The 14,667-nt window shown below is 40.1% G+C and overlaps 1 protein-coding gene across 1 annotated transcript in view; it reads left to right on the top strand.

Moving 5' to 3' along the window:
- The first annotated feature begins 251 nt into the window (after window positions 1-251).
- LIN28A (lin-28 homolog A) overlaps window positions 252-14,667 on the top strand; it is a 32,952-nt gene continuing 18,536 nt past the window's right edge. The window contains exon 1 of the mRNA XM_039334141.1: window positions 252-825. Within this exon, the coding sequence (XP_039190075.1) occupies window positions 625-825 (201 nt within the window). The 5' untranslated portion in view covers window positions 252-624. The remainder of the gene's footprint in view (window positions 826-14,667) is intronic.

Raw genomic sequence — 14,667 nt, 5'->3', positions numbered from 1 at the left:
GTTTTCCCTTCAGTCTGCATTTTGCATGAGACTTTTTCACAAGCCTTTCCAACTTTTAGGAGAATTTCGAAATCCACCAGGACAGGAGCATTCTGGGTTTTTCTCCCCCTCCCATCCTCTAAAAATATCCACCGGCTTCGCCCTTCCCCTCTTTTCTAGTGTTGCGAAGTTCGAAAGGAAAATGCAACAAATATATTTTAATATATTTAATATGTTGCCACCCTATGGGATTTGGACCAGCGAAGGGAACAGTTGCCTGTATTTCCGTTCCTCCGCTCCCGGGATTGTATCTTGTTCAGGGATTCCTCTCCGGGTATACCATGGAGGGACGATTAAAGGGTGGCTTTCCCCTGCGCCTATCCCCCAAAGAACCCAAGGCTCAGGGCGCCTGTTCGCCCAACCACTTGTGAGGATCCGAGGATGCCTCGGCTGGGCCGGAATTCCAAGCTGCTCTCCGGGCAACCGGGGAATGGCGGGGCGAAGGTGTGGGGCTGACCGACAGGCAAGCCGGTTCCCCCCCTCCGCGGGCGTCTTCGTGGCTGGGCGCCCCCATCTCGCCCGCCGGCAATAGGAAGGCGAGGGGAGCGGGCTTCCTGGAGTCGCTTCGACTGATGAACCGCGGGTATGCTTCTAGGTGGCTGCGCCAAGGCGGGCGAGGAAGAGCCCAGCGGGGATTCGCCCAGGCCGGACGAGGAAAGCCAGCCGCCCTTGCATGGCGCCGGGATCTGTAAATGGTTCAACGTGCGGATGGGCTTCGGGTTCCTCTCTATGACCGCCAAGGAAGGCATCGCCCTCGATTCCCCGGTGGACGTTTTCGTGCATCAGGTAAGCGGGGAAAGGAGCCCGGGCGGGGAACGCTGGCATCAGGAAGGTGGTTGGGAGTGCGCTTCCTCCGGGAGCTCGGGAGACAGCTTGGGGCCTAAGGACCCGGCCAGCGTGGGCCTTCGGTGCTGGGCGCAGCCTGGAGAGACTTTGCGTCTACGCGCAAAGTTTAGGAATTGCGCCTTGGGGCGGATCGGCGAGAGGGCGTGAAGCAGCGCCGACCGGGCGGGCGAGAGGCTTCTCTTGCAGAAAGAGGCTCTCCGGAGCTCTGCCGGTTCCCACCTTCTCACTAGAGGCGCGGGGCAAAGGAAGGTCTCTGCTTTCTCTCCTTCGCCAAAAAGCCTCCGCGGAGCACGTTTTGTGCCTGCGCGAATTCGGCTTCCACGCGCGGTTTTGCTTTTGGGTGCAAGTGGGCCTTTTCTACGTCTCCCGCACCCCGCCCGGGCTTCTTCCCTCTCTCGAAGGCAGAAGGACCCGTTCCTGGGCTCCTTTGCTTTTCCGTTAGGGTTCAAGGGTTAGGTTGCTGTAAAGCGATATCGGCTTGATATCAATTCTTTTTTTTTTCCTACTTCCCTTTTTTTCCTAAATGGGCCGCTTGGGAGTTTGCCTTTTAAAAATGGGATGGGGAGCCGGAAGAACCGCGGCGTTAAAAGCAAGCCGTCGTCGTGGTCACTAATCACGATTGCAGTGATGGGAGGGGAAGAAGCAGTTGCAAAAATCTCCACAGGGAGTTATTAAGAGTGTAAAATCTTCCTTTCACAAATGAAGAGGAAAATGGATAGGAAGAAAAGGCCTTATTGGCCTTGATTTCCATGGGTTGGAGAAACAAGGAAGAGGGTTCCATGCCATAGTAGAGAACTAAGGTGTCATAATTAAATATATGATAATCAAATATCTTAGTTTGTTAACTTAGCTTGTTAACATTGTATATTTGGTTTGGCGTGGCAATTCAAACTACACTAGGTTGGCTTGTACAACATCTTGTTACAAATCATGGTTTAAAAGAGCAAATGCTGTGTTCACACAATCCACTAAGCTAAAAGCAAACTAACTGGGTTTACGTAGCATTTGCTTTCCACACTCTCTAAAACACAGTTGGTGAAACTGCCAGCATCCTGCCTAAAGTAACTAAGCATGGAACATAAAAAGAGGGCAGAGGACCACTGTCCCAGCCAGCATGGGGGGGGGGGGAATGCTAGGAATTGTAGTTTAGCATCTGGAAGGCCATCTTTTCCTCACTTATGAAAGGACATAGAGTTAAAGCTTTTGTGCAATGTTATAATAAGATATTTTACTAAGAAAGGCCTTGCTAGCACAATATTTCTTGGCTTGCAATTGTCCAGTAGGCATAACACTTTCTATGCCACTGATGTCAGGATGATCTGCCTCTGATTAATTAGCAGTGGTTGACATGCTTCCAAATGTTGCTTGAAGCCACTGCAGTCTAGTCTATTTGGGAGCAATTGCTTTCCAGATGTGTGTGTGTGTGTATGTGTGTGTATGTGTGTGTGTGAGCATCCTGTATATACCTAAGGTTCAGGTGGCTCTAATTTTGACATTAATAAATCAGTACCAAGAATCCTGGGACAAGGCAATAGTACATTTTTGGGGGGTGAAAGCTTAACCATAATTATCAGGCAGAATACTCTCAGGTACTGTGCTACCATCTCCTAAATTCTGAAAATTCAGGAAAAGGCTGCCCTAGGGCAGGGGTCCCCAACTCCCAGTCTGTAGACAGGGCACTAGGGCCGTGGCATGCCAAAAACCAGGCCATGGAAACAAGCAAAGCCCCATCCGCATGATGCAGGCACACTTGAAACCACGCCCCCTCCGGTCCACGGATAACCTCTCTCCACAGAACCAGTCCCTAGTGCCCCAAAGGTTGGGGGCCTCTGCCCTAGGGGATTATTTTAAAACCATAGGAATTACCAAGACTCAACTGGCCTTTAATTAGATCCTGCAATGCTGTTACGTTATTAATACAATTTTATGAAAGACTTCCAGAGGAAACAGTGACCAAAAATGGGTGTCATATGAGTGGTACAAGAGAAATTGTCTAAAGGTGCAGGATTTTTTGTTTTACAACAGAAGCGTAACAAAACTGTGGATTTAAAACCAGCTGTCGCAATGAGGAGAATTTCACACATGATTTTAAGGATAAGAATTTCATGGAAGTCGGACATAAGCGATTAGAATCCATTTCAAGTTTATCACCTTAACTTCCTTGCTTAGTTAATTTGGTATCACCAAGATGGCTTTTAGGTATCAGAACAAAATGGAGCTTCCTGTTCAAAGATGGTCTTCTAGATCCTTGTAGGAATGCCACACAATATTCTATGCATGAGTGTCAGAGTTGCTGGCCACAGCAGGGAATGGGCAGGAGATAGGTAAATGTTATTGAATGTGTAAAGTAAATATTTGTGTCCCATACTGAGGAAAGAGAAATTTACATTAACAAAATTGCTTCATGTTGAATTTGAAATGCAAGGTACTTTTGTTTTCTTTACCCAAAGTTGATATCAAGCCGATATCGCTTTACAGCAACCTAACTAACCCTTGAACCCTAACCATGATGGAAAAGCAAAGGAGCCCAGAAACGGGTGACCTGACAGTAAAATGGCTGCATTTTATATTTTACCCCAAAATGGAGGGAACATTATTGTTTCCTTGCCCCAGCTGCAGCCCAAATTTTTATAGTACATTACTTAATAGAGCCTTCTTGGATGATACTGGCTTTGAATGCATTGAGACTTCTTTCAGAGTATTCCTGTACTGTAAGTCCACATTTTAAGAATGACTAACTAGGTTTTTTAGTCTCAAAATCAAGCTTCCCATTTTCTCATTCCCCCCTCCCCTTCCCATTCAGCTATTGAATAATCCTAGTGAAGTCAAACTGGTTTGCTCATTATTTTGCCTGATCCTGTTAAGAGCTATCAGCCAGCTGTGGATTTTACTTTTTCTCTAAATGCACCACATGTCTTCCTTTGCTTCTTGAAGGTAAATAATTTGTGAAAAGGAGCACCTTTTGAATTAATTCCCTTGCAAGGGCAGGATAGTCACATTCCTCATTAGGCAGTTTTCTTCACTTTAATCATGTTTGTTCTTGCTACATCAGATAAAATACTGCTGCACAATTTCTGGCTGGTACTTATTTTCTTGGGGCCCTGCCATTCTTGATGGTATTATGCTATCATTCACGTGAAACCTCTTTCTGTTTACAGAGAAAAGATAAGGAAAAAGAAGTTCTGATTGTAGATGATCTTGTTTATACAGGTTAAGGAACTAAGTGCAACACCAGTGCTGTAATAGTAGATTTGAATTTAGTGGTACAAGGTTTAAATTATAATAAATGTATATGCATGCTGCTGATTCAGATGGAGAACTGAATGTTAAGATTTGATCATGAGTAATAAAACAACTGCTCAGAAGAAAGCCTAATTTAAGACAGAAGAAAATAATTACACTGTAACAACTAATTGGAAGAAGCTTCAAGTTATCTTTGCTTGGAAACACCTTTCCTGGTCCTAAATGACTTAAATAGTACTGAAGTGTGCATAATGCAATCTTTGGGTAGAAGTACAGCCTTTGTGCAACAATCCTCAAATACATAGACTCAGAAAAAAGCCCCATTAATTTCACTGAGGAATAATTAGGTGGCCAAACTACAAACAAGATTATTCAGAAGAAAAGGTATAGATGTTGACTTAGAAGCAAACTACTGTCCTCAACAGATTGGAATCCATAGCAGATATCTCAGTGCTGTAGTCTCACACATATTTACCTTGCTAAGTTGAAAGGTCTTTGCTTTGAGGAATGCATAGGATTGCATTTTCAATGGTGCTAGTTCATATGGCTAAATGCAGACTGTCCTTTTTAAAAAAAAACATTGAAATGATTGTGGATTTGATAAGGCTGTGGAGTTTTGAATGTAGGATTGTGTGTGTAAAGTATTTCGTGATTCACATTTGCTGGCTTTTTTTTTGATATGGAATTGTGTTTTATAATGTCTATTCATTATATAACAAGAAAGGTAGATGGGAACCCCAAACCACTTATTTTCAATTCTTAGATTAAGTTGGTTGACCCATGTAGAATTCATACATACAAACAAATACACAGACATGTATTAACACACATAGCTGCTTTGGATAATTCTTTGGAACTTTCATGAAGTTTCATTCACACCCAGGCACACGATAAATCTATGAAAGGAATGAATGCAACTCCTGATTTCTGTATTTGATTGACCCTCCACTCCTTCCCAGAGAATGGTTTCTCCAGGTAAAGGCCTAGATGAATTGATGGAAAAGCCCAAAGGGAATAAACCTGGAATGCTGATTCCCCGGTTTTCTTTGGAGAGATGTGCATGGAGGGACATTGTCTTTGTTTTAACCACCTTGTCAGTTGTTTGGAATGTGGCTGAAATTTAGAGCTTTGGGAGATCTTTGCAAACCATCCCTATCAGTTGGAAGGCAAAACAAACATGTGGGATCGATTTTGCATCTGATTGTAGGCATTAATAGTAGTCTTGCACAAAAAAAGAGCCCAGATGTTTTTGGCTATTGTAATGATTTTGCTATACTCCTTGTTAATAGAAAAATGAATACTACTGTTTCCTTAATTTGTTTGAAATACGTGTGTTTGGAGTACAGGAGGGCAAGGAAACTCTCAACATCAAGCAGTATCTTCCTCTTCAGATTGACTAAGCTGCAAACTCTAGGCTGAATGTTTTTTAACTTTCATCCTTCCTTTCCACATTTTTGTTGTTATAAGAATTGCCTGGAAGAATGTTTGAGATCTTAAAATTTTAACATAGTCCTATCTTTTTTGGCCCAGCTGTTGATTCTAATTCTTAGATCAACACCCTCTTCCTTGTCTCTATAGTCTTTGTAGCCACAGTTTCAGTACATGGTGTGCTACTGTACTATCAAAATCTTGGAGAACTTCTTAGAACTGTGTTATACATTGTTTTATTTAAGTGCCTAATATTTTAGCTTTCACAAATTTATGGCATAAAGATTATAAGGACAGGTGGTACATTGAGTTCAGATATAAGGGGCCAGCCTTTCCTTCAGGTGAAGAGTCACAATCTTAAGTCCCGGGGCCACAAAAGATTTCTAAAAAGCTTTGAATGTTCCCCCCCAAAAACTGACCACTAAACTTGACAGAAGGGAAAATCAGGAACTATGTGTGAGAGGATCCTATTTAATATTTGACCTGCTTACTTTTAGGAGTGTTGCCTCTAGCATATTATCATAGCATATCATTATCAAAATCAGTCACAGCATGTTGCCAAAATTAGTTATGACTATTGCCCCAGAGAAGATGCATCCCTTGAAGTGTGTGTGTGTGTGGGGGGGGAAACTAAAGGTTTTTTTTCTGCCTACGGTGGCAGGTGCTGTGGGATAGGCAGTAAAAACAAAGGGAATTGCTTTCTTTCCACCTCAAGTTGACAAAGTTACACATCTCTACTTTAGGTGATGGAAAGTACCCAAATGGCCGAAGGATGCTATTTTTAAGATTTCCTGGAAAGTTGCAGTCAATCTAATAGTGTTGAGCAAAGTATCTTAGTATAAAGTGTCACTTGAATTTCACATTTATAAACTGTATTTCTAAGATGATATATTTGCAATAATTCTGTAAGGAAAGGTGGGCTAGTTTATTATATCTCCATCACCAAATGAGTTTCACAGTTGATCATGGATATTCCCAGCTTTAGAACAATAGAGCAAATTATTCCTAACATCGGTTTGCATTTAAGCGACTTAGGGCATCAGGGAAGATGAAAATTACAGTAAAGCCTCAATCCAAAATCACCAGAGAAGATGGCAATGCAGACTCTTTTTTGGCCTGGTCCAACAAATAAGTATATCTTTACAGAGATTTCCAGATTCCCTGGCATTAATTCTATATCAAGATGCAGGAAGAAACATCTGTAAAAGGAGGTAGAAATGGCTGATGTTGGAGAGGATGGAGTTGTCTTGGTTTCCAATGGGGAAATCCATAAGTCTTAAGAATAAGTATTCTATAGCTTGTTGGACTACAGATTTATCTGGGACAGACCACACTGGTGATTGATGGCATTGTCATTAGTCTGCTGATACATTGCTGACATGAGCAGGCTTCAGACTCCCACAGAAATGGTTGGAAACTGTTATGATCTGTTACTGTGGATATCCTGTACTGGTAGAAGAAAATATAATTGATCAAAAGTGATTTCTTTTTCCTTAACCAATACAAGGAAATGATACAATTTGAGTGACGTTGGTTCTTGCTGTTTTCAATTTATGAGAGCAAATGACCAAAGCTGTTTCTTCTAAGTTGTTTTTTAAATATTACGGTCTTGAATCTGGCCTTAGAGTGGTGGCAGCTTGGTTGACATATATCAGTTTTCTCAAGTGCTACTCAACAATTGCAAATATAGAACTTTAGAGGGCATGTCATACTAGTCTTCCTCCAATTTCCCTGTGCTGATGGGGAAAAAATGAGGAGCAGTTATAATTTTAATTATAATAATTTTAACCTAATTTTCATTAAAACTAATAACATAAGGGGGAGGAACCTATAAACCCATATGAATTTATTAAACTGTAATTCACACAAAATTCCATAAGTTAAAGCTGAATGCCATGACAACACTAGCAGAACAAATCTAAAATATGACATAGTGTAAGTTTAGTCAGAGCCCGGACAAGCAGGTAGATCTGTAATTGATTCTGAAAGCTCAGCATCAATTTATACAGGTGTTCTGTAACAGAATGCCATAATTCAGACACCTATTTATGTACATTATAACTTAAAATCAGGGTGTTCTACTGGATGATATTAGTTTCCTAGTCATAGTGGTCTGCAGAGAGCATAGTAAACCCCAAGGCAAATTTGTCAACTGGGCCACAAAAATCCAAATGAACACTAGATGGCAGCAAAGGAGATCATATTCTTTGCTGCCAGCTATTGGTGATCTGAATTTTTTTAGAGCCCAGGTATGCTAGCTTTCTTAAGGAATGGAGCAAGTAACAAATAGCAAAGGGGAGCTTTATATCTCTTTTCAGGTGACCCTTAAGGTGCGGAAGCTGAACAACTCCATTCGACGGCCTATGATACTTAGTAGACTGCAGAATGGAGCTACTATACTGTAGCATTTATGTGTCCTTGGGATCGAAAAGTTCCAGCTCAAATAAATTCATAGATATATTAAAGAGAATGATATTGAAGTGCTTTGACCCCTAAACTGCTGCATCAAATGCATTTTAATACGTCACTATTTTATTTTTGTTATTTCTCAAATTGTTTGCCCATATTGCATGAAATAGGAAGACGGGCCACAAATGAGAACTGGACATGAGTTAACAAATGACCAAAGTGTTTGGAAACCATCACAGGAAAAGAATACAAATCTGGCTTCTTTATCTATGCATTGTGTCCTCAAAAAACCAGATGGGGGATTTCTTTAATTGCATGAGGGTCAGAGATAACCCGCTCCTGGTCATTTACATATGTGAATGATAACCCACAGGAAGTAACTGTGGAAGAAAGAAGGGAATTGGCCTCTTTAGATCTATTAAATCACTTTATTACAGGAACCAGGTTTGAATAGCCTGTCTCAGCAGGGGGTTAGTTTCCATCTCTTCCCCCCCCCCTCCTCTCTCCAACCATCCCTCTCTCCAACCATCCGTTCCCAGTTGTCTCATCTGATAACAAAGCAATCAAATTTTTGGCAAAATGGAGAACAGATTGACTTGTCTTGTGTTTTCTCACCTGGCTTTGCAGTGTGAACAGATAACATCCAATGGTCCAGTCCGTGAAAGGCCACTTTTAGATTATCATCCATTATGCTGTTGGCAGCCATTTTGCCTCGTGTGGTTTTCATTCCTGCTAAATCTGGTTTACTTGGTGTTCGGTTAACAGTTGTTGAAGTGTTGAGTTGTTTTAGAGTTTCTGTTTGGGGGAAATATTTTTCACTTGCATATTTTGCTGGTCAGTGGATCCGTCAGGCTCAGTAGCAGCCTCAGGCAATGATTTTCCTTCCCCCAGTGTCTAAATTCAAGCAATTAGCAATGTTTGTGGGGGTAGAATTTCTCTATCTTACCCTGTAGCTGGAAAGGCCCTGTTGTTGCACTGAATTGATCCATGTGTGCATATTTGCGCTCTCAACTTAGTAGACCTAATCAAGAATTCTTTTGTGCTCATTCCTCTTAATGAATTGAGAAATATATGAGAATAATTCATGGTTATCCTTTTCTTTTATTAGTTAATATACAATATATTTACATGGGGAACCATTCAGTCACCAAAACTGCTAACACAGAGAGACCTTCCTGCCCATATGAACCAGAAATTTAATTTCATACCAGAAAATGTTCTATGCACATTAATTTTGACAGCACTAAACCAATCAGGTGGGACAAGTATAGTTCATTCACACATCCTGTCCAACTCCATGTTTCAGTCAGGTAAGGACAGTTATATATATACACACACACACACACACACACACACACACACACACACATACATACATATAATCACTTTTAAATCTTCACAACAATCCTGTGAAATAAGTTCAGGTAAATTATGGTAGCTGACTTCTGATGCCTCAATGACAAGCTTCACCCATCACTATTATTTTTGTTACCAGATTCAGCCCTTTTTTTTATTCTCTTGATAACAGTTATTAACTAAATAGAGTAGTTTTACATAAGACAGTAGCCCTCCTTGAAAACCTAGCCATGGTTACAGTTTGAAAAAGTTGGTATGCTGTGTGAATGAATCTAGCAGTAGAGACCTTGAATTCAAATCACTGTAGAGTTCATTTAAGATTCCAACTCAATTGTCTCTGGTCCAGATTCCTGGATTTAAAATTGTAATCTCCCTCCACTTATGGAACTTTTCTGTATATTCTTCTGGCTTATTGGTATTGTAGTCCAACACCTCCAAATGATGGCAAACCAAAGAGGGCTGCTTTAATAATTAGGCCCCGCCATCTCGGACTTCTTAAGGGATGATTGAGGCACCCGCAAGTTAAATGTCTTGCATTAGGAATGAAGCTACACATCAGAGGTGCTGGATGAAAAAGAGGCAGTCAATCGGAGAGAAAGGTCTTCTTTGCTGGCCAGCATTTGCCTTCAGGGTGAATGTGTGCGCTCAGGTCTCTTAAGGGCAAATGGAGCCAGGCGGCACCTTTTCTTGAAAGGGCACTGCGGGGAGAAAATGCTGAGATAATCAGGCCATTGTCTGCAAGCCGCTTCTCTCTCTGGGATTGCTAAATTCCTGGGAAAGGCCACCGTCTTACTAGGGAAGAATTCATTTGAGGATGGATTTGCCTTGGAGACATTCAGTTGCTTGGGGTTTTTTTCTTCTTCTTTTCTTGACCTGGAACTGCTTCCAGTTCAACAGAGCAAAAGTTTGACCAATCCTACAGAAACCCCAAAATCAGAAATGAATTGTGGGTAGATGCCGCAGAATCCAATATTAAGAAACCTAGATCAGAGTAGTTTAAATTAATTAGGGGACATCTAAAATGCAGTCTTCTCATCCAGCTCTGTCAAAATCAATGCTTTCCTTTTAGCTGGGAATAATTGCCGTTGCAGTTCCATCTGGAGTGTCCCAAGTTAAAGGAGGACATTTATTAATTTCTCTAGATTGGTTCTTGCTTTCTTTAAGACTTCATTTCTTTTCATTCATCTAGGATGCAGCAGGGATATGCAGAAAGTAGTTTGGGAAATGCAAACTGTGTTGAATTAAGGTACTGTTGCGGTAAGGGGATGGTTACCTTGAAAACCAGGTACACAGTTAAAGAGTTTGGGAGTAAGCCCAGTTAGTCTGGTCCAGTCAACTTTTCCCACCTGAATCTCCAGATTATAAAAGTCATCTTCCAGAATGCTCAGCAATGGCCACGTTGTTTGGAGAATTCTGGGAGTTGAAGTTCATGTACCTCAAATTACTGGAATTTTGTAACATAATCCCAAACTCTACTTGGAAACCTGTAGGAAGAAAATACCACCAGCTCAACAGTAATTTGATATGGAACATTTTTTGCTTGCTGATAACATTAAGCTGAAATCTACAGTATTTTGTCTTTCTGATGAAGTTGGATAACAATAGTCCAAAAGATAAATAAAATAACACACACACACATAAAGTACAATAAAAAATATAGACATATTTTAAAGTGCTTCTTTCTCAGAGTTTCTCTGAGGAGAAATGGAAACATTATTAGACTAGGGTAGATTCCTATGCTGCATCCTCCAAACTATTTTCCTGCTATGTATACAATCAATATCTTCCACTCTCTTGGTCTCTATGCATTTATAACATATCCTATAAATAGAACTATCCTTGAATGAAACTTGCATAAGGCGTTTTATATGAATTTTTAAAGGAATTCCTTGGCTGCTTATTAGTTCTAAACCTGGTTTAAATCCCTAAATGGTTCAGGAGCCAGTGCTAACATACTGTGCTGACTTTGCTTTGAGATCTTTGCTGAAAGCCTTTCTCCAGGTCCAGTCAGTCATTCAAAGAAGAGGGAAGGTGCTGTAGGATCATTTAAAATCAGTTCATTCCTACTGCAACTTCTAGCCTTAACTGCAATATAATAAGTCTACATGACTCCCTGTGAAACATGGATTAATAACAAATCATGGCTACAGAGTTATATGCTGCAATGGACTAGTCAGATTTTTCCACCATAAAGATTTCCCATAGCCAAAGTCACTGGTGGATATTGTATGCATGCTCAATAATGAGACAAGAGCCACATCTCTACATTCCATCTGGGAAAAACTTGATTTAATAGAAAAGAACATTTGTAGCTCAAGGTTGAACTGTGCTTGGTGCTTTCTGAGTTTGCTTTGAGCAAACCCCACTCCCTTCTACCACTGATGATGTTACCTAGTTGGGTAATGAAATGTCTGCAGGAAAACAACCAAACTCTTGAGAGCACCAAGAACCCCACAAAGCTTGATTTAATTTACTTTGTGTGAACCTAGCTTAGGCTGCAATTGTATATTTAATGAAGCTTTTGTGTAAGTATGTGTGGCACTACATCATCAGTGTAAGCCAGGGGTATCAAACTGCCAGCCCATGGACCGGTTGCATCATGCAGAGGCCACACTCACCCCAGCTCCCGCAATGCGAAAAAAGTCGCGATACGTCACAGCACGTCATGTGACGCGGCTAGTTTGACACCTGTGGTGTAGGGTTTAGTAATGAACAAAGATACGATGTAAATTTCTTCAACTATGCAAGAAAGTCTGTGTCCTCTTGAACAATTATGTGAATGCCCCCAGTGAAGGGGCAATTAACAATGTCAGAAACAATAAGCATGATGTATGTAGTGCCATCTTACATCCACCTATAGTTCAACAAATAGACTGGTAAAAACTAAAACTTTCCCTATTGCAGAAGCAAAAAAACAAAACAAAACATAGCCACTCTGTCACAAATTGCTTTGGTTTGATCTGATAGATGGGGAAAAAATGCCACATCAGATCTGCTTAGCTTATTATTTATTCATTTTTACTACAATAGGGTTTTAAAAGAATGAATGTCTCTACAAAATAACTATGCTTCACTGATTTGCAAGAAGAAGGGAGGATTAGCCCTTTGCCTCTAACATTCTATTTCATTTTGACCTCAATTAATATAGATAAACTTCTCCTGTAGTATAAAGTTGTATATATCTGAAGAAAGGGATGCTAATCTGCCAAATAAAATTCAATCTAACATTTACAACAGTTCTTGACGGATGTGTGTCCTGCAATATTTTTTTTTTTAAAAAGAAATATATATATAGTAATTAAAGGCCCTTTTTAAACCATTAACAAATTCTTAAAATTCTGAAATATCTAGGTCAAATCTTAAATTGTAACAGAAGATGACCAGATTGACCTCCAGTCATATTGTTTTATATTATAAGGCTCTGTTATGGAAAAACAGAGGCTAGAATGTTAGGCTAGAATCCATTTGTTAAGTCTTTAGGAACTTGATTGTTGTTTTTTTTAATTGTGACAGCATCTGCTAGGAACCAGAAAAACTAGTTCATTTTCAAAAATACAGGAAGTTGAGTTGGTTATTTGCTTGATGTCATTAGTGTTTCACATCTTTTGCTCTTACTGACTTGGCATCCCATGGTGTTTTAAAATGTTTTGCATCCTGTAGCAATTGCAGGATCTTTGGCTAAAAGCAATGTTTGTGATGTTTTCAGTTGGTCGATCAGTCCTATGAAAGATCTCTCACCCCCAAATAGTCACTTTCTGGGTTTACATCTGGATTGTGTGAGTGTCTTAGAGGATATCAGGGAAGGCAGGTTTCAAGATAGCTGTCATTTCCCCAAGCATGGGGTAGAAAGATGGTGAGATAGAGATGGCGGTAGACTTCCTGATACAAGTCTTAAAACTTATGGCCTTGGAGCTGAAGAACTAGTACAGTGATGGCTGTAGAGACTGAGTGCCCAAACTGCAACCCAAAATCCACTTATGCATCGTCGAGTGCTGGGTGGGTGTGGCCAATTGGGTGGGCATGGCCAATTGGGTGGGCGTGGCTGCGGTGGTAACGGCAGACTGGGTGGGACTAAAAAGTTCAACCAATCAATTCCAATTTTGCAAAATCTTTTTTTCCTCGCAAGAAGTTGAAATTGACTGATTGAACCTTTTTTTTTTTTGCACATGGTGGTGGAGGCCTAAAGCAAAAAGGTTTTATAAAACCCAGCTGAAGGCCTAGGACTGGGGCGACGGTGCACGTGCCCACAGAGAGGGCTCTGAGTGCCGCCTCTGGCACTTGTGCCATAGGTTCGCCACCACTGAACTAGTACAATATAGATAGCAAAGTCCAATCAAGCTTTAGTTTTGTGAAATGGGCTTGTTTTCTGGACAATATTGTTTTATTTGAATTATGATACAATGTTATGGCTTTTGTGGTTATGGTGAGATCCCTTTCCTGGCTTTGATAGCCCAGTCTCTTAAATAAGGCTGACATGTTAAGTCATAGTTTGTATAACATGATTTGTTTAGTAAGCACAGTTATCTAGATTTGAGCTTTGCATTAAAATGGTGTATGGTTGAATCTATGTTTCTGTAATAGTTTGTTAGGTTTTTGAAATAAAGAGAAACAAAAGAACAAAGGGAAGTGAGTGATCGTTCTACATAAAATCTTATTTTGGAATATGTGAGTAAATTTTATATATATATATATAATTTATACACTTAGTGTATAAGGTGGGATACAGATTTCATTTAATTAATTGATGCAGAGTTTGGGCTTGTGGATTAAATAAGTTTGTTATTATACTAATGCCTACTATGTAAAAGTAAAACTATATTATCTTGTTCTACTATGCTAAAAAGAGTTGTGAGCCAATTCTTTTTTCTCATTTCCCCCTACACTTTCCTCTCTTCCCTTTTCCTGCCCCTACTTTCCCACTATTTTCATTTGCCTTTGTATTTTATATTCTAAACTACTAAAATTCTTTAAAAAAAGAGAATGACAGTTACAGAAATCAAATAAATAAATAAGCAAGCTTCTGCAGAACAATAAAACTTCATTCCCATTCAATAATATTTTTGATAAGTCACAATGTAAAGGTCTGAAATTTTGCCAAGTATTATCATTTCAAACTTTTCTTTGCCAAAGTAGGGATTAGAAATCTAAATGAAGTTTTCTGTGGAGAGAGAGAGAATGAGAGAGAGAGAGAGAGACAGAGAATGAATTGCCATTCAGGAATATAAATTATATCTTTGGTATAACATTTATGTGTATGGTTTATTCTGGATTCTGATTCATAATCCATTTCCATGAATTTAAAGAATATGTAAAAAGAGATGCTGTTTTCCTCTGTCTACTGATAGA

This window comes from Crotalus tigris, unplaced genomic scaffold (genome assembly GCF_016545835.1).
Source record: "Crotalus tigris isolate CLP2741 ecotype Arizona unplaced genomic scaffold, ASM1654583v1 scf7180000017628.32516253702:7417878, whole genome shotgun sequence".
NCBI lineage: Eukaryota > Metazoa > Chordata > Lepidosauria > Squamata > Viperidae > Crotalus > Crotalus tigris.
Note: the sequence above shows the minus strand (reverse complement) of the source record. Positions and strands in the feature narration are given on the sequence as shown.